Source organism: Camelus ferus, chromosome 26 (assembly GCF_009834535.1).
Source record: "Camelus ferus isolate YT-003-E chromosome 26, BCGSAC_Cfer_1.0, whole genome shotgun sequence".
Classification (NCBI taxonomy): Eukaryota; Metazoa; Chordata; class Mammalia; order Artiodactyla; family Camelidae; genus Camelus; species Camelus ferus.
In genome coordinates, this window is record NC_045721.1 from 9,811,268 (window position 1) to 9,833,595 (window position 22,328).

Consider the following 22,328-nt stretch of genomic DNA (forward strand, 5'->3'; position numbering starts at 1 on the left):
TTCAGTGTCAGGGGAGCTCCCTGCCGAAGCCCTCGTCACGCATCCCGCGACCTCCCACATCCTTTCAGGAGAAGGGAGCGCTAGTGGCCGCCGTCTTTGGGGAGGCATGGTGTGAAGCATTGGGGGGATCTTTTTGCGTTCCTCAAAGCTCACCCGTTTCTTTCTCCTCCCCATCACATAATAAAGGAGGTGGTCTGCACTTGGCTCTTCGCTTTCCGATACAGAACTCGGGTTCTGGTGAGACCCGAGATCGGAGCGGCGGGACCCAGAAACAGGTGGATTTAATACAAACTCGAGCTCTTGGGAGTTTTGTGAGAATAGGTTTTTGTTTTGTTTTGTTTTTTGTTTTGGTAGTAACAGGGCTAAGAAAAAAAGGAGAAAGCAGAGGTATAAATACATTTATTTAAGTCATCCTACAAATTGATTGAACATTTACTATGTGTGGGGAACAGAGGTAGGTACTGAGGTGAGCGCAACGAGGTACGGTTTCTGCCCTCAAGGAACTTTCTGTTTAGTGAGACAGTCAAACAAGTGTAAAATTGCAACAATGATAACTGCTGGGAAAATGAGTAGATGGTCTTAGAAAAGCCCTTGATTTAGATTAGTTAGAAGAGATTTCCCCGAGGGAGGGACAACAAAGGGATGAACAGGTGAGAAAAGGGAAAAGCCATGTTGGGGAGGGAAAGGTGTTTATAGCTGAGGTGGGTAGGGAGAAATGTTGGGCTTTGGCGGCAAATTGTGGGAGCCTGGAGCTTGGTCTGTTGGACCGAGGAGAGAAGGCCAGTGGAGATTATTCCGGGTTGGGGTGGGGCAGCTTGGTTATACAGCAGCGTCTTACAGGAGTTTTATTTTGTTTTGTTTTGTTTTTTACCCTGAGCAATGAGAATCTTTTGAAGGATTTAAAAATATACAGGTAGTGGTGGGGTGACATAAGATTTGAATTTTTCAATCTTTTCAGTCATCAGACTAAGATGAACTGGCATATAAGACGTAGAGAGTGAATGGTTAGAAGAGATAATAACAGCATGCTTTAAAATAAGAGCTCCTGGGAAGCTAACGGTATTGTCCATCCCACTTCCCTCCACTACTTACAGGGTTGAATTAGAATTTTTTAAAAACACATCACTTCGGTGTCTTGTGGAGGAGTAGAATTGTTTTTCTGTTCAAGGTACTGCAAAAAGTTCTGCCATCTTCTGAAACATGAAGAAAGATTTTCCACTTAAGGATGTGATAGCAGAGACACAAGGCACACTTAAACATACGCTCTGGAAACATTGCTGTTTAGACAGTCTGTGAACCACCAGCTCCCTTCCCTAAGTTACTGAAGCAGGCATATGCATCCTCCTCCCCAACATCTTGGAAGGACTAGTAGAATTTCTGGAAAAGTATATGATTCCATCCCTAATTGTCACCACTAACACTATTTGTTTTGTTCCACAGTATTCTGGCCTTGAAAGCAGGGATGGTTGAGGGAACATAGTCGTGGGGGTGGGGGTAGGACAGACACATTTTAGGAAGTCTTTTGGGGCTTCCAGAGGCCTTAGTGGCTGAGTGAGGTGCTAGTCCCCTAATTTCTTCTTGTGAGTACAAGTTGGTTGGGCATTAGACATTTATCCTTTATGACATTAATGGGCAACTGGGATTGTTCTTCAGGTCAGAAAACATCTGTGGTCATGAGGGAATCCTAAGCGATTATGCTTCTTTGACCTTTGCCATTAGATCCACAGTGTTTCTAGAAAAACAAGAATAAAAACAAAAACCCACTCACTACTCTAAGGACTATTTTTTGGCCTACACATTTTGTCTAGAGTCAGTCCAAACCTTAAAACCAATATTTCCAAATGTTATATTTCAAAGACCACCTACCACAGAATTCTTTGGGATGCTTCCTAAAGATGCAACTTCACGAGTCCCACTCCAGACCCTCTGAATCATAACTTTTGTAGGCGGAGTCCAGGAATCTGAAATTTTAACCAACACTCCAAGGGACTCCTATGCAAACTAAAGCTTGAAAATAACTGTCTGAAAAAGGTAGTGTTGCGATGAGTTAACTCTCTCCAACAGCAGCACCTTCGCGCTAAACAGACCCTCGAGAGGGCTGCCCTCGGCTCCGCCCACAGCCTCTGCGTCCCACCATTGGCCCCGCCCACAACAGCCCAGGAACCGCCCCCCAGCAACGACCAATCACGTTCTACCACGCGCCGCAGCGGCAGTGACGTCAGACTGGCGCACAGACCTCTGCGGCAGCTGGTCTGCAGATAGACCTCCCTTTTTGCGCGGCCAGAGCTGCCGGCGTCGGTGCGTAGCGGCGCGCAGACTTCCGCGTCCCGGGTTCCGGCCCGTGAGCGCAGGGCAACAGCGCGCCATCTTCACCAAGCGCCATGGCGGCGGCCGGCGGGCCGGAAGCGGCTGGACGCTGCCCTGTGTTTAGCCTTCTTTTGCTTCTGCTGATCGCCGGTTCTGCCTGGGGCTGGAACGACCCTGGTGAGTGCTGCTGTCACTCCCGCCTTCCTGCTGCCTTCGTTAGACAATTCTAGTAACATAGTGATAGAAGGATTCGCCTCCGTTTGAGTCCTTCCACCCTAATTCCTCATTTCCATCCTCTTCGCTGTTCATGTGTGCGCTGCCTGGTCCTTTTGCTCTTCCCAGACGTTCTGCTGGACGAGTGTGGACTGTTGGGGAGTGGACAGGGCAGGAAGACTCCAGTGTTCATAACGTTCCCTTCTCCCTTCCCTGGACTCTCATAATTTGCCCATTTTCTCTTTTCTCGGGCTACAGCCCTCATCCCGAGTCTGGCTGGACACTCACCTGCGCAACTTGCTTTGTTGTCATGACTGTCTGATGTCATCGTGGCTGACTGATGTCATCGTGGCTGACTGTTGTCATGGCTGCCTGTTGCTATACCTAGCAGTTGCCATGGCGGCGACAGTCTCTGAGTCACACTTAGTAGACAGGGCTGCAAGCCTTGGAGGTAGGTTAGCAGAGTCATAGACTGTACTATTTATGTAAGCATAACTCATGGTGCTTATTCTAACCATTACAGTGAAGTACATTGCGTTACACCATCTTTTCCCATTGAAATGAAAAATTTTCCTTTTCTTTTTAATGTGATGGTACACGACAAGTGATTTCTAGGGAAAAGGTTCTATCACTATGTTACTAGAGTTCTCTAACGAATTTTTATGGGATCGATAATACACCATTTAACTGATTGTATTTGTATACACACACATCACACACACATAGATTTACATTTAATAAATGATGTGTGCTTCTAAATTAGAGTGATGTGAACAGTGATTTTTAAACAATGAAAGCATCATTTTTGGTTTGGGGAGTAAAGATGTTTAGGCATGGAAAGTACCAGTATTGCAGTCTTGATTTGGTGATAGGAAAGGCCTGTTTTTGAAGTAAGCAACAGATTTATTTCTGTAGTTTCTTATTTTATGCTTAAATGCTAAAATGAGAGAATGTGTTTGTAAATACTTGACTTTGAGTACCACTTTGATATGGACGTTTTATAACTAATAAATAAAAAGCCAAGTTGTGTTTAAATGTACATACATTTTCCTTATATATTCCTAGGAAGCATTATAAAAATAGGAGACTTTGATCAGTGTTAAAATTTAAAAGCTAGATTAAAACATTAATTACTTGAACGCTCAGTTCTTAAATTAAAAAAGGAAGTTTACAGATTTAAAAAAAAAGGAACCTAATTTAAATTAATGGTGAACTGCATCCTGGTAGTTCTCAGTCTACTTACTCTATAATACTGTTCCGGAACAAAAGGCACCAAAATATTTTGCAGAGTAAACCCAACTAATTTTATAAATTCTCCTTGGCTTTAAATTTCTTTTGAGGAACTAGTTTATGAAGGCATTGTATTGAGTTAGTTTTTATCAAGTATTTAGTAAAGTAGTAATCACTCTCTAAATCACTTCTAAAGAGATCTAAAAATTTTCAAAAGTCTTTATTGAGTTACCTTATATTTATCATTCTTCTGGGTGTTGGGAATATAGCAGTGAACAAAACAGTGTTTTGCCCCAGAGGAGTTTACATCTATTGTGGAGAAATAGACAATAAACAAATCAGGTAAGTAGCATTTCATATTGTGAGTAGTGGTGTGGAAACGATAAAACAGAATAAGGAGGACAAGGTGCAGGCAGAAGCAGGGACTTTCAAAACATACATTAGTCAGGGAAGATGTCACTGTTAAGGTGACATTTGATGAGAAACCTGAAGGGAGAGGGGTGTAAATGACCTGCTGTGACTTGTATTTTAGGGCTCATTCTGTCTGCTTTGTGGAAAACAGACTAGGGTGTGGGGGTGGATGGGAGAAGCTGGGAGGCCAGTGAAGAGTCTGCTTGTACAGTGAATTCCAAGAGTGGTGATGCTTTGGGCCAGGGGAGAAGCAGCGGAGTCCATGAGAGTGGTTGGCTTCTCACCTATTTTGAAGGTGGAGCTGAGGGATTAAATATAGGCATGAGAGGAGGAGAGTAGACAAAGATGACTCCATGCTTTTTGGTCTAGTGACTAGAAGGGTGGAATTACAATTTCCTGAGATGTGGAAGACTGTGGGAGAGTCAGGTTTGATGGAGTCTGGTTTTGTTCATGTTAAGTTTGAGACTTGCAAATGGATTTCGATTTGTGAGTCTGGACTTCAGGGAACTCTGTGTCATCTTTGACTGATGTACTAGTGGGGTATGGGTGTGAGCATTTTGTTCTTAGACCTTGTCTTAGTTCAGGCTGCTAAAGGAAATACCATGGACTGGGTGGTAAACAACATTTATTTCTCACATTCTAGAGGCTGGGAAGTCCAAGATCAAGGTGCCAGCATATTTGGTGTCTGGTGGGGGCCCTCTTCTGGCTTTGCTATCTTGTTATGTTCTCACATGGCAGAGGGAGAGGGCTCTGGACTGTTCCTCTTCTCACAAGGGCACTAATGCCATCATTGGGGCTTCATCCTTATGATCTCAATTAAAATTAATCACCTCCCCAAATGCCTGCCTCCAAATGCTATCACATTGGGGATTAGGGCTTCAACATGAATTTAGGGTGACACAAAACATAGCGACCTTTAGGACCTCCAGGGAGGAAAGATGCTGTAGGGTTATGATAATGGTAACCCCGTATGTATATGACTCCTTAAACATTTTCAGTAACAGTTATCATACTTGATCACCTATTATGTGTCAAGTCCTCTGCTAGATAATTTTAGTAAATCATATCTAAGCTTCACAACCAACTTTAAGGTGGATATTATAGTCTTTACAGGTAATTTTTATACAGATAAATTGAGTTGGCTAAAGTCATGTGGCAAGTTGGCAGTGGGAATTTAATTCAGTAGTCTTTGCATTATCTCAACCCTGCTATAACAAATTCAAATTATTATTCCTATTATTTAGTTTAATAGTACTTTCTGATTTTTTAAACCATTGTGCATTTTCATTGTTACTATTTTTTATTTATTAGGAAGTAGTTTGGGTTTAATATAGCATATTTTATTTTAATATAGTTCTTGGTAAGTTAGATCTTTGGCCCATGTGGCCAAAAGTTTTTCTAGAGCTTCAGGTGGATTTTCTTCTAGTTATGCCAAAATCATTTATTAAAGAAGTGGAATTATCCTTTAAGTGTTTTTAAACTGTAGAAGGGTCCTTTTTTTCATGCTTCTGCTTTGCTGAAGGGATTGGGCCTGTTGTCCTTTGGAATATCCTACCTTCTGGATTCTGTTTTCTCATGGTGTTATTTTAGCTTTTTTTTTTTTTTACCTTCCCTGTATTTCTAGTAAACTGAATATTGGGTCCAAAGAATTGGTTAGATTCATATTAAATACTTTCAGGGATTACATCATAGGATATGTTGTAATATCAATGTTCTACCATTAGTGCTAAGATTGACTAGTGGATTAAATTGGCTTTATTTCTCTTTTGTGAAGATTTATTTTTTCCCCTCTTGTGACTTGAAAGCACTCTGTATAATGTTACTTGGCACCATATCAGTATCCATTCACTTAGTGATTTTAAAACTAATTAATCCTTACCTGAATGAGTTTCTTTAGGGATTGTAAAATGGTGATTTTTTTTCTAATTCTGTCATTTCCTCTGCATTTATTGGCTGGTATTGTTCAGTGAAGTTGAGATTTTCCTTATCATATGAGGCTGCTTCAGATTATAGTTCTGGCTGGAAAGTCAGGATAAATATTTAACAATTGGGAATTAATTTTTATACATTCCGCTCCTGGTGATCAGTTTTTCTAAGCCTGTGTTACTGCTTGAATTACATAGATTTAATTACATGTATGTTTTGATAGTGGTGGCTTTCACTTTTGGGAACTGCAGCTGCAAGAGGCTTTAGGATTCTTTCAGTTTAGTGAGAAGTTGTGACAGTTTGACGATAAAACGGATGTTGAGTGAACCGATCCACAGTGTCTTCCATCATAATCCAAGGGTGATAAATAGGAAAACTGTTCATTTTCCAATAATACTTTAAAATTCATTTATGTACATCAATGCTAGATGTAATTTCCTTGTGTTGACTTCTTTTTAAACCATTTTGTCAGTTCGATTTTTAATTTGTGGAATAGTTTAACTGTTTCTAATTTTTTTTAAATTGTGAAATATTTAAAATATTTAAAATAAACACACAGAAGTATATGGTGAAAACCCATGTACTCACCACCCAGTTTTATTGAATCTTCACATTGTACTGTATTTGCAGCAAATCTACCCCTCACCCCCGCAACATAATAAAACATTAGGGGCAGAGAGCTAAAATCTCTTCTCTTCCTCTCTCCTCAGAGATGCTGAATTTGGTATAAAGTCATTCCTATGCATGTTTTCATACCATTATTATATACATGTCTAGACTTTAACGGTATATAGTACTGTTTTACAATATTTTTACTATTTCTATAGTGATACATGAATTCTAGTTCACTCATTTTAACTGCTGTAGAATATTCCACTTTGTGAATAGGCCAGAATTTTGCTAATCCATTCACCTATTGACAGACATTTAAGTCATTAAATGCGCTTCAGGGACATTCATGTATATTTTTTGCCATTTTAACTAATCATTACTGTTGTCATACAATAGTATAACATTTCTGATTAATGAACTTTTGGTTCTTACTTCAGAAAAATTATGCAGAATATAACGATACAGGAACAGTTTAGGGGGCATCCATCCTGACGTGAAGGGAGGCCTTAAAGTTGTGACTGAATTTGTGCAAAAAGCCCGAAGTTGTTGGGATCACTTTGGGGTCTGGGAAGGGGTTTCAGCTTCTCTTTCTGAGTCATCCTCAAAAGGCAGGAAAGACTTACTTTTGAAAATATTTCTTATGACAAGAATTTTATCAGAATGAATCTTTCTGTATGATAAGATATTTAAGATCTGTTTAACTGTGTTCTTACTGTTTCAGACAGAATATTATTGCGGGATATAAAAGCTCTTACCCTCCACCATGACCGCTATACCACTTCCCGTAGGTTGGATCCCATCCCACAGTTGAAATGTGTTGGAGGCACAGCTGGATGTGATTCTTATACCCCAAAAGTCATACAGTGTCAGAACAAAGGCTGGGATGGTTATGACGTACAGGTAATATTCGTTACGTTGATAGCAGTCTAAATGGAATTTTTTTTCAGTAAAGTGTTTATTGAGACATTATTGAGTATTTTGGGGAAGCATGTAAAGAAAATCTCATGTTACCCTAAAATATACAAATGTAAATCAATCATTCATTCTCTGGAAGGAACGTCCTTCAAAAGAAATGAACTGGTTTTAAAGCCTGGAAACACTCACGTCATATTTATACCATAACTTTCTTCTAAGACGTTAGTAAATTTTCAAAACTTTTCATATACTTGGGGGTAGGGGTAAAGGATTTCTTTTGGTTGTCATTTTTCTGTCATTCCTCAACAAATACCAACCTACCCTTAAAAAGTAAAGTTAAGATGATAAGGGATTGTTGGTTGTAAATAGTGGGGGTACATGTGTCCCTATTGTGCTTCAAATGCTTGATTTTAAAATTGTTTTAGAACTGAGGGTGGTTACTTCTGAATGAAAACATTTCAGTGGGCTTTATTGTCTTTAGGACTCTGGCATTTTTTATTTAGGGTAGGCCATCTCCTTGAAGTTCTAAAATTTATTATGCTTTGGAAATGGAATAGATTTTATTCAGTGAATTCAATTTAAATCAATACCAGAAGATTTCTACTTTGTATTCTGCCCTTTCAAAAAGGATTTAAGATAGCTGGTCATTCGGCAAGAAACTTGTGTTGACAATTTCCCCCTTCCATCATAATGATATTCTTGTTTGATACAATCTTTAGGCCTAGTGTATGCAAATCAGGGAGAGAGTTCAAATTTGCTCGTTGATACCTATTTCACAACATTTTTTCCTAGTCTTGCTAACTGAATCACAGTATCTTCAGGTTAAAGCTGAAATTACTTTTACTTTTGTATTACCTTTCAGTCTTGATGGGAAAAAAGATACTAATGGTAAAGTCATTCATTAAACATATATTAAATAGTATACAAAAATGAATGATGGAGTCACAACCCTCAGGAAACTCTCTTCCTAATAGCAAAGATAAGATAAGCACTCACATTACATGTAGGTGCCAACAGAGTGTTGTGAAGTCATGTCTGGTCGAGAGGATTGGGAAAGACTTCAGGAAGAAGGTATGTACTGTGTTAGGAAGGAAGGATAAGATTTTTAGAGCTGAAGAAATAGAGAAAGGCATGAATGGTGTGAGCAGAGAAGCATGGAGGACTTCATACATGGACTTAGTAGCAGAAGAGAGCCTCTTCTAATTCTGAAAGTTTAAATATAATAATCAGAAGACACTTTTAGTATAGACTGTTAAGGAAATAACAGTGTGAAATAATAATAGAGATTTAATTTGTCTTATTTATCTAAATCAACAAGCTTATACATTTTCCTTCAAATAAAATTATTTAAAAATGAAATAGTTTAGTAACAACAAAAAAAATAGAAAAATTGTATATTATCCAAATTAACAACTTCTGGGCTTCAAAGGACACCATCAAGAAAGTGAAAAGGACCCATACAATAGGAGAAAGCTTTTGCAGCTATATATCTGATAGGGAACTTGTGTCCAGAAAATATGTAGAACTATTACAACTCAGTAAGAAGACAAATTACCAAATTTATAAGTGGGTAAAACATCTGGCTAGACATTTCTTCAAAGAAGATATGCAGATAGCCAGTAAAAACATGAAAAATGTTTAGCGTCATTAGTCATCAGGGAAATACAAGTCAAAACCACAATAAGAAACTAGCTCACACCCAGCAAGATGCCTATAATCAAAAAGACAGACATTGTTGAGGATGTGGAGAAACTCATACACTGGTATGTGAAATGACACAGCCATTTTGGAAAACTGGCTGGCAGTTTCTCAAAAGTTTGAACAAAGAGTTACTGTATGCCCCAGTCACTCCACTCCTAGGTGAATATCCAAGAGACTTGAAAACATGTGTCCACACAGAAACATACATAAAAGCTTGTAGCAGCATTATTCATAATAGCCAAAAAGTAGAAACAACCCAAGTGTCCATCACTGATGAATGAATTAATAAAATGTGGTACATCCATATAGTAGAATATTATTTAGCTATAAAAAGGAATGAAGTGCTGATACATGAACATGTGTGAACCTTGAAAATACTCTGCCAAGTGAAAGAAGCCAGTCACCTCGGACTGCATATTGTATGATTCCATTTACAAGAAATGTCCAGAATACAGAAATCCTTGAAGACAGATTGGTGGTTGCCTAGAGGTGGGAGATTTGGGGGTACATAGGGAGTGACTGCTGATGGAGATGAGATTTCTTTTGGGGTTGATGAAAATATTCTGAAATTGATTGTGGGGATGGTTGCACAACTCTGAGTATACTGACAACCATTGAAATGAGTGAAATGTAATAGTATGTGAATTATATCTGAATAAAGCTGTTATAGTGTATCTAAAGTTTGAGTGAAGAAGATAATTTGTCCAAAAAAGAGAAAAGCAATAGAACCAATCAGATCTATTTTAGTTTATGTCTTTTAAAATGTTGTTAAAGAACATGTTACCTACTCAGCTCAAAGTAGTTACAGAATTTAAACTAAACTGGGGTGCTTTTTTAAAACGTGTAAAAAGTTGAGGCTAGTGCAGATTCTTTTTGCATTTTTCTAAATACCTTTAAAAAAAACTTAAGGAAATTACTTAAAGGATTAGACCCTGGGAAAGGTGATCTATGGCTTTTATAGAATTATGTAGAAAGTTTTCTCAGATGATTGTGCACTGTCTCTGATGTTCTTTGTAGCTACCAGATATTCATATATGATGCTAATTTTTGAGCCTTAACATTTAAAAAAACCTTTATTTTTCAAGAAACCATCTTTAACAACAGTGGTAAAAAGCTGACACTTAAAAATTTGCTTAAAACTTATAAATTAGGGAGTATTTAGTACGTACAAAAGAACTCCTTATATCTATATGTAAGGAATAAGGAATGGTAATAAAATGAACCCTCACGTACCCACCACCTAGCTTAAGTGGAACATTAACATCACCAATATCTCTGAAGCCCCCCCAATACAGAAATACTCATCCTGAATTTTGTTTATCATTCCCTTGCTTCTTTTTGCTGTTTTATGATAGCTATATAGCCCAAATAATGTATATTAAATGAAAGGAAAAACTATTTGGTTCTAATAATCTGTTTCTACTTTTCTTCACAGTGGGAATGTAAGACTGATTTAGATATCGCATACAAATTTGGAAAAACTGTGGTGAGCTGTGAAGGCTATGAATCCTCTGAAGACCAGTATGTACTAAGAGGTTCCTGTGGCTTGGAGTATAACTTAGATTACACAGAACTTGGCCTGAAGAAATTGAGAGAGTCTGGAAAAAACCATGGCTTTAACTCTTTCTCCGATTATTATAATAAGTTGTACTCCCCAGATTCTTGTAACATCAGTGGAGTGCTTACCATTGTGGTGCTGCTTGCTATTGCCTTTGGAGTTTATAAATTCTTCCTCAGTGATGGTCAAGACTCTCCTCCACCATATTCTGAGTATCCTCCATATTCTCATCAGCATCAGAGATTCAGCAACTCAGCAGGACCCCCTCCCACAGGCTTCAAGCCTGAATTCACAGGTATGTTTCCCTAGCAACGGCATCGAGTAGGGTGGAAGTCAGGTCGTGAATCCTGTGCGGGTTTCTGAAATAGGAAATGGTTGCATTGGGAAACGAAAGCAGATCTGTCTCCTTATTTTATTTTGTACTTTCACCTTTTACCTCTTCCGTTTTGTTTCTCTATAGGGATAATTGTGATTACTATGTTAAGGATGCATGATTAAATTGTGAATGATCCTAATCAGAACAAACTTGATCAGATTTGGTAATAAGCATTTACCTTGAACTCTGTCTCAAACCATACACAAAATTTTTTTCCTGAAGTATGACAGAGCTCAACATAAAAAGTAAAATAATTGTTTCCAGAAGAAAACATAGGGAAATATTTGTCATGATAGGCAAAAACTTCTTAGAATATAAAAAATGCTAGCCAAAAAGAAAAGATGGATAAATTACACTTCATTTAAATTAAGAATGTCTAGTCATCAAAACACAACATTAAGAGAGTGAAGAGGCAAGCCACAGACTGGACGAAGTAACATATTTCCAATAAAGAACATGTAGCTACAAAAATAACTCCCACAAATCCAAGAAAAGAGAGAGAACCTAATTTTGAAAATGGACAGAGGTCTTGAACAGCCATTTTATAGTAAAAGAAGATATCCAAATGTCCACTAAAAATACGAAAGGTGCTCGGCATCATTAGTCTTCAGGAAAATGCACATTAAAACCTGAGTTCTTAATTAACTACCATATAACCACCATAATGGCTGACATTAAAAAGACACAGTCCCAATTAAGGGCAAAGATACAGTCAGCTGGAACTTGCTAGCAGGAGTTAAAATGATAAAACACTTTGGAAAACTGTCAGTATCTACTAAAATGGACACATGCCAACCAATGACCCAGTGATTTCATTCCTAGATACAAACCTAAGAGAAGTGCATGCATGTGTGCACAAAAAGATACACACAAGAATGTTCACAGCAGTTTATTCACAGCAGCCAAAAACTGGAAATAGAATGTCCATAAACATTAGAATGAGACAAAGTGTGGATTTTTTTTTTCACACCTTGAAATACTATACGTAAATTTAGAAAAAAGCAAAAACTGATACATGCAGTAGTGGAGACGACTCTCATAATGGTATGCCAGACACAGACGAGTACCCACTGTATGATTCTATCTATAAAGAGTTCAAGGGTGGGTAAAACCAAAGTGTAGTGAGAGAAGTCAGAGTAAGCTTATCTCTGATGCGGGTGGTATGTGTTGGGAGATATCACGAGGGAGTCCCTGGAATGCTAGGAAAGTTTAGTTCATGTGGGTAGTGCTACATATGTGGGTACTTACATATAAAGTTACTATGTTGTACACGTAAGATTAGCATACTTTTCCTTTATGTGTATTATACATCAATTTAAGAAAAACTTGAGCAGAAATTTTTTTGGGTCACTTTTAAGACCTGACTTCCCAAGTAGCAAATATCCTCTTGAATTCCTCCATGAAACACTCAGGTACAGATCTCAACTGGGGCTTCTAGAGATGTTCACCGTGTAGAAAGGAAGTAACTCTGACACATGGGGTCATCTTCTAGTGGCTGATCTTGAACAGGGCAGATGTGACCTCACAGGAGGAAACCACCCTCCCCTATCCTAAAGTACATCCGCCTTTTCCATGTGTGTGGGAAAGGCAGGTGCCCCTTGATTTTATAAACAGTTTTGTAAACAGTATTTTTTGAATACACTTTTTGAATATATGTTGTTTGTAAGTTGAGGCCTGAGCATTATTAATAAATCGTACAGGTGAAAATATCGACACGTCATACTCCCTTTAGTTTTGTAGGCTATGTTTAATCTAAGTGAGGATACGAATCATTTCTGTTTCTAGGACCGCATGGTGCAACTTCTGGTTTTGGCAGTGCTTTCATGGGACAAGGAGGACACGAAAATTCAGGACCAGGGTTCTGGACCGGCTTGGGAACTGGAGGAATATTAGGATATTTGTTTGGCAGCAATAGGTAGGCTTTGCATTTATCTCACCTGCTCTTTAATTCAGCCTTTCTTTAGAGGCTGGTTTTGCTTACAATTTGTCTGGATTTGTTTTTGTTAAGGAGAATAAATTATGGTGACATTACCCTGTTCAGTCAGATTCTCTGGGGATGGGGAAGGAATGCTGTCTGTGCTCTGATCAATATTACATGTGTTATATGAGTTATTTTCATTCACATGTCATGCTTACAGACGTGAGCTAGGAGAAAGACAGTTGACTTGACATATTGAAGGCAGGAAAGAACACAGCATTTGGAGAACTGTTGGGATTCTGGTTTGGTAGTAGAATGATAGAAGCAAGGGTGTAGAGAGCCTGGTACCAGATTTTGGAATGTCTTCAATATTAACAGTAGTTTAAGTTTAGATTTCACTTGAATGTGAATTCAGAAAGAGCCTTTATTCCCTGTCATTTTCTTCCCTCATAGCAATGACCATAACACTGGCAGAAATGTAAAACAGTATTTATTTCATGTTAATCCTAATGTGCCAGAGCGTTGAGGGAAAAACACTTGATAAAGATTTTTTTCTGATGGTTTAGGAATCAGAAGGGATTTAAAAATCACAGCCACAAGAAAAATGCCCGACACACTTTTCTGTCTTTCTAGAGCTGCCACACGCTTCTCGGACTCGTGGTACTACCCGTCGCACCCCGCCTCGCACTCCAGCTCGTGGAACAGCCGCACTTACTCGCCGCCTGGGGGGGGCCCGGGAAGCTATTCGGCATGTTCAAGCTCAGAGCCAAGAACCAGAACAGCGTCAGGTGAGAGCAAAAATAAAGTTCCTGTTACGTAAAGTACAGAAATAATTTGAAACTTAAGATGATTAACTATATATTTAGCAATCATGGTTTTCTTTGGTCTACCCATCAGAAATATTAGTTGCCCAGTTAACTAAGATTAAAATATAATTCAGATTCATTCTTTCCTTTCATTTCTATGCTATAAAACTCAAACAGGAATTTGGTTAAACTCACTTCTGCCACTAACCAAGGTTTTAAACCTTCCTGGACATTGGTTTCCATGTACATTTAATTCTGTGATCTCTAAGGGTCCTTTAAGCTCTAAAATGGAAATTTTTTAGGTAGAAGGTTGAACTTTCCTTAGTTTAGTAAAACTCATTAAAAATGTATTCAACCACACTTTAAATAATTGTCAAAAATATGTTTATTGCAATTGCTAAGAGGAAATTTTGTAAAAGAACAGAGATGTAATATAAAAAAGAATTATTTGGAGGTAAACATCCAGCTAATTATTTAGCAAAGACTGGAAGGTAGTGGATAATGAGGCAGTAATAGATTACTGTGGATTAAACTTGTCTTCTTCATCAGAGGGAAGTTTACAGAACAATGAATAATTCTTGAAATTGAGAAAATGTATTTAAATGTATTTTAAAATGTAAGAGTGGAATTCTCACAGTGCTGGTGTGAATAAATTGGTACAATCACTTTGAAAAACTGTTTGGCATCACCTAGTAAAACTGAACATAAGCGTATCCAAGATCCAGCAGTGTCACAGATATATAGCAGCATAAATGCATACGCTTGTACACTGAAAGCTAAGTACTAGGATGTTCATAGTTCATAGCATCCTTATTCGTAATAGCCTCCAACTGGGAGAAAGCCACATATCAGCAGTAAAATGGATGAATAAACTGAGTTATATTCCTACAGTGGAATACTGTGCAACAGGAGAATGAATAAATAGTTGTATGCAATAATGTGGATAGATTTCCAAATGTACAGAAAGAAGCAAGGCACAAAATATATTCAATATGATTGCAACATTCATGTTTTATAAATACGCATGTTTACAAACAAGCAAAACTAATCTGGCGTTAAATGTTAAGATAGTGGTTACTTTTGGGGAGAAAAAGGGTCAGTAATGATTGAGAGGATATATAAAAATGTAACTACATAGAACATAATGTGACAAAGGACAACTCATTTTCAGTGGACGCAAAAATTGTAAGAAACCATATATGTCAGCTAGAAGTGTATGGGACTTATGAAGAAAATCAGAAGACATTACCAAATAACTTACAAGAAAATCTGGAAAAAAATTGAATTTCCAGATAGGAACACTTGTGTCTTGTAACGTGTGTGTGTGTGTGTGTGTGTGTGTGTGTGTGTGTGTGTGGACTTGACGATGATTGGAAGGGCTGTTGTGGGAGGCGACGCACTGCATCTTGCACAGCTGGTCCACACTCATCCTCACCCCCTTCCCTCATATCTCTTACTCACTTGCTAACAGTAAACAAGTATTACTTTTGTAATTTTATAAGCAAGTCTAATGCATTAAAAAGGAACTAATGAGAATTTACTCTTCTCATTCTAGGATATGGTGGTACCAGGAGACGATAAGAAAGTGAAAAGTTGGGGTCAAACACTGGATGCAACATTTCTGATTTTTCATCTCTTTCTCTTAAAAAACTGTGCTACCTGCTGACAACTGAGCAAAGGGAATATGCAAAAGTTCTGTGGTGTTTTGTCCTGTATGGCTTTTTGTATTCTATTATTTGAGGCTGAGTTGACATGTGACACAATGCTCATGTAGAGAATTGTATGTTTGTGTAACATGCAGATGTCTATTACAGTTTTTCAAAGTGATAATTACTGTGGAATGGTGTGTAATTTCTAGAACCTGTGATGTCATAAGTATTAAGAGTGAAGGCTTTAGATACCAGTAGACACTGAGTATGGAAATTTTCAGTCTCAGGTGGTTCTAGTTGACGAGTCATTGCATCATAGAAACGATGGTCATCTATTTGGTATGTATTATTGGGTGTTGCTGTTCTTCAAACATTTAAACCAAGCTTTGGATTTCTACTTACCTGTGTGTTTTGATCACTTCTGAGCTCAGGAGCTTTGAATCCATCAGTAGTGGGTGGGGTTTTGGTAAGTGAGAGTTAACCTTTTTTAGGAAAAGGTACAAAATAAGTATCTAGAAGGTTGTTATGAATGACTGCGTGTTGACAAAAATGCTTGAAACCTCCATATTCTTTTTTTTAGAGGTAAAAGTTCAAGTGCTTCAGCAAAGGTTTTCTAATAGCAGAAACATGCAGTTCTCTGGAATCTCAAATGTTGTAGCAGTCTGTTTCAATTTTAATTAAAATGACAAAAATAACCAACCAAACAAGAGGTTTTATTGTTTCTTTCTTCCAGTGTTAACAGAAGTTAGTGTTACTTTTTAACCCTTTTTCCCAAAAAAAGGGGGTTCATGCAAAAGATCTCTCTCCCTAAACAGTAATTTCCCATGGTAGTCTTGCCTTAGCTACCAGTCTTTTTATCAAGCAAGAGCTTTCTGCCTAAAGCACATAGAAGCCAGTACTATGGCACTGGATTTTGAGAAAAGAGAGAGCTCTATATCAAGGTTGACCGGCAAAGAGACAGGAAGCAGAGCTCAAATCTGTCTCCCCCATTCAAGGAGGGTTCAGGGAGAAATTTAAGGTGTTAGGGGAATAAGCTAATCAGCTTGTCTCCAGTGTATGGTAACCAGCTGCTGGAAGCTGGATTTTCTCACTGAAGGACTTCTGGCTTTGGAGAGGGCTCTGGGGGCATCATTTCTATTGTTTGAGTTCTGTAAACTGAAGATTCTTTGTTCCAGGGTTGTCCTGGAGATGTGGGTTCCTGTCTTGCACATGTGCAGTGCTGTCTCTGTAGAGTAACTCCAGGTCTGATGAATTAACAACCTGTTTTAAGGAAGCAAAAGTAGTTTAAGCTGGGTAATGTTTTATGTGCTGTTTCAATTTGGTAAGTGTTTTTAAAAATTTTTAATTTAATTTAGAAATGGTGTGAAAAGAAGCCTCTGCTGAAAAATTACTCATTAAAAAAATAATTAAATCCTCAAGCCTTCCAACCTGCAAAGGTTACCCAATCTGTTGTAGTTAAGCTCTGTCACCTAAGAGTCTCATTTTTACCTTTTAGGAACCACTTAAAAACAAACCTTTGTTCAGACTTTAAAATGTGATTTAGGAAGCCCTTGAAAGAGTATTGTGAATAGAACTGTTCTTTGTTTTTATCACTAAAACTTGGTAGAAATCTTTATGTTATAGAGGAAGCAGTTTTTCTTTTGGTATGTTACACAAAATCCTTACCCCATTTCTCCTTACTGGAAGGAGGTCAAATATAAAAGAGAGTGCATTTTACTACCTCTTCCCTCATTTGCTAATTATTGTTTAGGAGTAGGGCATCACTATGGCCTGTACACGAAGAGGGACTGAAAAGAACAGTGGAGATGAATACATCAAGACCAGTTTTCAGAACGTGGCAACAACAATGGTAGCTGAAAATTTTGCTTGTTGATGGCTGGATCAAATTCTCCAGATTGTTCTCTGGAAGGCATTTAAGAAATAATGTTCAGGTTCTTTGGACAATGTCCCTGAGGTTCTTGAATAAGGGGAGGGAGTGATCAGAAGAGCTGTCCCTTGAGAGGTATTATACCTTTAGTTAATCTAAAATACTGGGTTTCTGGCCCAGTTTAATTGGGAAAAATAATAGATGCAACCATATTTGTTCCTCAAGCTAATTGAATAGTTCATACCTGTTATACTGGTACAAAGTTGAACGGTTATATTGCTTCTTGATATGGATGGACATTTTATTATTGTAGCCTTTTTGGCAGCTACATCTCTCTACTATTTCATATTGAGCTTATGAAGATGATTTAAAAAATGCCACTCTTTCATATGAACTACAGTCAGAAAATTTGCCACTATACTGCATTTGTAAAATAGGCTAAAAAACAAACAAACAAACAAAATTCAGGAATTCCAAGTTACATTCATTAAACTTCATTAATTTGCTTTTACGGAGCACAGGAAAAGATTTGTGTTGTCAATACAAATGCTACTAATTCTTACACCTACACTAGTTATTATACCTTAACCAATGGGTTTCAGAGTTCTTGCTTTCTTGTAAGTTGTGAATAACTTTGAAGAGCAAGCAATGCCAGATTGTATTTTCCCTGACATAGAATCACTCATGGTACCTCCTAATCAAAAATTGTTACGGAGTAACCTGTCATGGTACAAAGAACCCAAAACTTCAAAATGTGTATTTCCTAGCATTGGTTGCCACTGCCTAGCTTTTTCTAAATTTTTTTCTTTCGTCACTAGAGGGCAGTAATGTTCCACTATACAAAGTTTCTGAGCAGTGAAATGTCCACTTTTAGTATTTTGTGGGTTGTTTATGCCTTTGTAGACCTACTAGATAGATTATCTTCTCCTAGACTGTTACCAGAATATAAGGGTTGTTGTATCACAGTTTTTCATATGAGATGTTTTTGACATACTATTAGAACCAGTGTGGTCTGCTGTCACTGGTCTCCCATTTTCAGTTATAATACTTAATTATTTTCTATACATAAAAATAAGTCCAGATTCTGATGACATCTCATCTTTTCCACTATTGCCACTCAGGTTCAGATCACCATCATCTGTCACTTCAACAAGGTCTACTCTGACTGCTTGCATCTGTCAAGATGGACTGGTTACAAACAGTCCCCAAGTCTTACTAGGGGCTTCAGCTCATCACAGTTAGCTCAGGGGTTCTGGCTGATAGAAGTTTCCTTTTGGGATGTTCTCCTGCTATTTCTGCAGCAGAGGGGAGGGCATGTGTAGAATCATGCACTGTCCGGACAGAGCTTCTGTCTGGAGATGACATACCATTTCTGCTCTTCATTGGCCAAACCAAGTCCCGTGGCCATACCTAGCTTTAACATGGTAGGGAAGTACAATCCTTGCATGGGCTTGGAAATGGAAACCCAAATATGTTTAGTAATCAACAGCCATGAACTCCAACTGCTCTAAAATTGCCAGCTCCCTATTTCTGCCCCAGGACGTTGCATCTCCCTTACTCTGTTGCATGTTTTCCCCACAGCACTTATTATCTTCTGATTTATTATTATTTTTTCTACCCCCTTTCACTAGAATATAAGCCCCACAAGAGCAGGGGGGTTTGTCTACATTGTTTTATACTGTATTTGCACTGCTCAGAACAGTGTCTGTCTTATAGCAGGCATTCAGTAGGTACATATTGAATGAATGAATCAGCAATCAATCATATGCTGGTTTTGTTCTCCTCATACAATGGCCCACCATAGCTGCTCTGGCTAGCAAGAGAAGGACGATGGCATGAGTTAGAGAAATTGCTTCCTACGGTTATTTAAAACCATATTAGTTAGGAAAACCTCTGCAAGTAGGACGTCTTACTGGGAGAACGAATTCTTTTGAACCTGGGAACTCCAAAATCATCATGACAAACAGATTGATAAAATTGTTTACTGTATCATGATAGTTGGGTTCACATCTGGTAAACAAAATAATCACTTATTTTAAATATATGCTGTTAGGATCCCTGCAGAGGCAGGTGGACCCCCACCCAAAGTTCGGATTAGATGTCGAGACTGATGACATCTCCCATACACAAGAGGGTATGAGAACTCAGGTTTATTATTTACATAACTGAGTTGTCTTGGGAGAACAAGGCAGGCCTCTCAAGCAGGTTTCAAGTGAGTTTTAATCATGATTAGGGGGTGGAGCTGGGGTGAGAGCTCTTATGCAAGGCCAGGACACAAGGGGAAGAGGGAAGGCTGAAGCTTAAAAGGTGTCAGCAGTCAGACATCAAAAAATGGAGTCAGACTCTTCATTACAGCAGCATTCGTGTTACTAGATCAGTATTGCTTGACTTGATATTTGTCAAGGGATTCACATTTGTTATTTAATGGACTTCATGGAAATGAAAGGATCTACTGTCACTTTCTGCAGGGAAAGTGCCAGCACTGGTGGGAAACAGACAAAGGCAACCTCTCGGATGACTTCCATCTTTCCGTGTTGTGATGGTTAATTTTATGTCTCAACTGGGCCATGGGGCACCCAGATATTTGGAAAAACATTATTCTGTGGGGGTGTTTTTGGGTGAGATTAACATTTAAATCAGTAGATTCAGTAAAGTAGATTGCTCTCCCTACTGTAAGTGGGACTCATCAGTTGAAGGCCTGAATAGTACAAAAGGGCTGACCTTTCCCCAAATAAAAGCGAATTCCTTCTCCCTGACTGCCTTTGAACTGAAGCATCAGCTTCAAGCCTGCCAGTCTTTGGATTGGAACCATACCATCACTTCTCCCGGTCTCCAGCTTGCCAACCCACCATGCACATCTTGGGACTTGTCAGCTTCCATTCCAATACCACCTTTGAGAAATAATAAGGTGACACTTGAAAAAGAAATTGTCTTGTCTCCTTGCTTTCCTCTCCTGCTTCACCCTGTAAGCTTGGGAAAGGAGGGGAAAATAGTGGTGGAATGGGGGAGTTTGATGGTTACTTTGATTTCAAAGAAGTCACAGATAACTTTTTGTTTGTTTTTGGTGAGAAAGACCATTGGGTATATGTGGGTTCAAATTAAGACCAGAGCCCACTGGAACAAGCATTAGGATCTTAAATGGCCAAATTTCCTTAAATTAATAAACACCTGTTCAAGAGCATCAGAGACATCTATTGACTAAAATAATTGAGTTCCCATAGGACAAGCTTTTTAAAAATAAGACACCTCTTCTGCTTTCCCTTAAAAATATATGAGCATCATATAAAGTATGAAGTCCGATCTATTTTTAAAAGCTAAAGTATAGTTGATTTAAAGTGTTGTGTTATTTCAGTTGTACAGCAAAATGATTCAGTTATATTTATTTTTTTCAGATTATTTTCCATTGTAGGTTACTGCAAGATAGCGAATATAGTTCCCTGTGCTATACACTAACTCCTTGTTGCTTATCTAATCTCCATCTTTAAAAGTAGCTTTCATTAGTATTTTGAAAAGATTATCATGTATATTCCTTGTGCTATACTAGTTTGGGCCCGTCTGACAATCCCCTCCGTACACTGACCCAGCGCACTGTAGGGCCTCTGGGAAACGGTCCTGTCATGTGCCCCTCTCTCCTGTCTCTACTGCCTTCCATTCTGTTTCCCTCACTTCTCCTGCCTGGGGCCACTCTTCCCCTTTCTTTTTTCCTCAGACTATTGGAGGATGGGCCCTGGGGGAGCTTGGACGACTACGGTGGGAAGCCAGCACAGGAGGCAGTGATGGGCGAAGAAAGATGGCCCCTCTCCCTTCCCCACTTCTACCTCCACTGTCAGCCACCAGCTCCAACACTGGGAGTGGCTTCCTCTTTCAAACCCTCAGTCTTTTCTCAGAGTCGGGAATTTGCCCTACTCCCATGCCTCCCTTTGAGGTGATGGCTGGCTCTCAGGACTGCAGCTGTGGGAGGGAGGGAGCAAGGACCTGTCAAGGAAACAGCTGAGGCTTTGCAGAAGGCATCACCCAAACCATGCCCCAGGCCAGGTACAGCACTTCTGCTCTGCTCTTATCAGATCAGGAGGGCAGATGCCCAAAGTCAATGCCTTATTTTTTTTTTCAAACCTTTGGTCAGGGTTTTGTTCTCTCTGATACGAGGAAGAGAATGAGGTGGACTTATAACTGACAAATCAGCAGATCATGCCCACAGCTAATCTTATCTATTAAAAAAAATCCAGGTTACCCTTTTGGAAGTGTGTCTCAAATGTGACTTTTCTTGTTCAGGTGTGGTGTAGAGGAAACTGGGTTGAGAATCTCTGCCCTAATATGTACTATATGCATCTTCCGTAGGTACATCTTAGTCCGATTTCCTCCCCCTCCCAGGTGCTAGGGGGTTTTCTTGCTAGTGACGTCACTTACGATGGAAATTGTGTGAAGAGAACAAGTGGAGAAACCTGAACACCTTGTTCTCTCTCCTGGGTCACGTGTCGGCAGAGACCAGAACAGCAAATTCATCCTCAGTGCTCAGTTTCAGATTTCCTTGTAAATAGTTTCTAATTTTAGAATGTATGACAAAAATATAACAAGTATGAAAAAGTATATCATGTATCCTTGTACCTCCTACCCAGGTTTATCAAGTCTTAAAATGTTGTCATATCTATTTCAGCTCTATCAATCTGTCCATTTAGTAGATACTATAATCTATTGTGTATATATATATACACATTCTGTGTATATAATATCAATTATACACATAAATGTTATATAAGGTATCATGTAGCTTATATATAATTATAAATTATATATAAATAAAAATAATAGAATTTCCATTATTTTCTTGCGAGCTTAGCT

The 22,328-nt window shown here is 38.6% G+C and overlaps 1 protein-coding gene across 1 annotated transcript; it reads left to right on the forward strand.

The window, feature by feature from the left end:
- The first annotated feature begins 2,255 nt into the window (after nucleotides 1–2,255).
- SARAF (store-operated calcium entry associated regulatory factor) lies at nucleotides 2,256–16,326 on the forward strand. The gene is made up of 6 exons (XM_006180448.3): nucleotides 2,256–2,484; nucleotides 7,421–7,599; nucleotides 10,751–11,168; nucleotides 13,035–13,164; nucleotides 13,801–13,955; nucleotides 15,529–16,326. The coding sequence occupies exons 1-6, from the start codon at nucleotides 2,382–2,384 to the stop codon at nucleotides 15,552–15,554; spliced, it is 1,011 nt and encodes a 336-aa protein (XP_006180510.3). The 5' UTR covers nucleotides 2,256–2,381; the 3' UTR covers nucleotides 15,555–16,326.
- The last annotated feature ends 6,002 nt before the right edge of the window (nucleotides 16,327–22,328 follow it).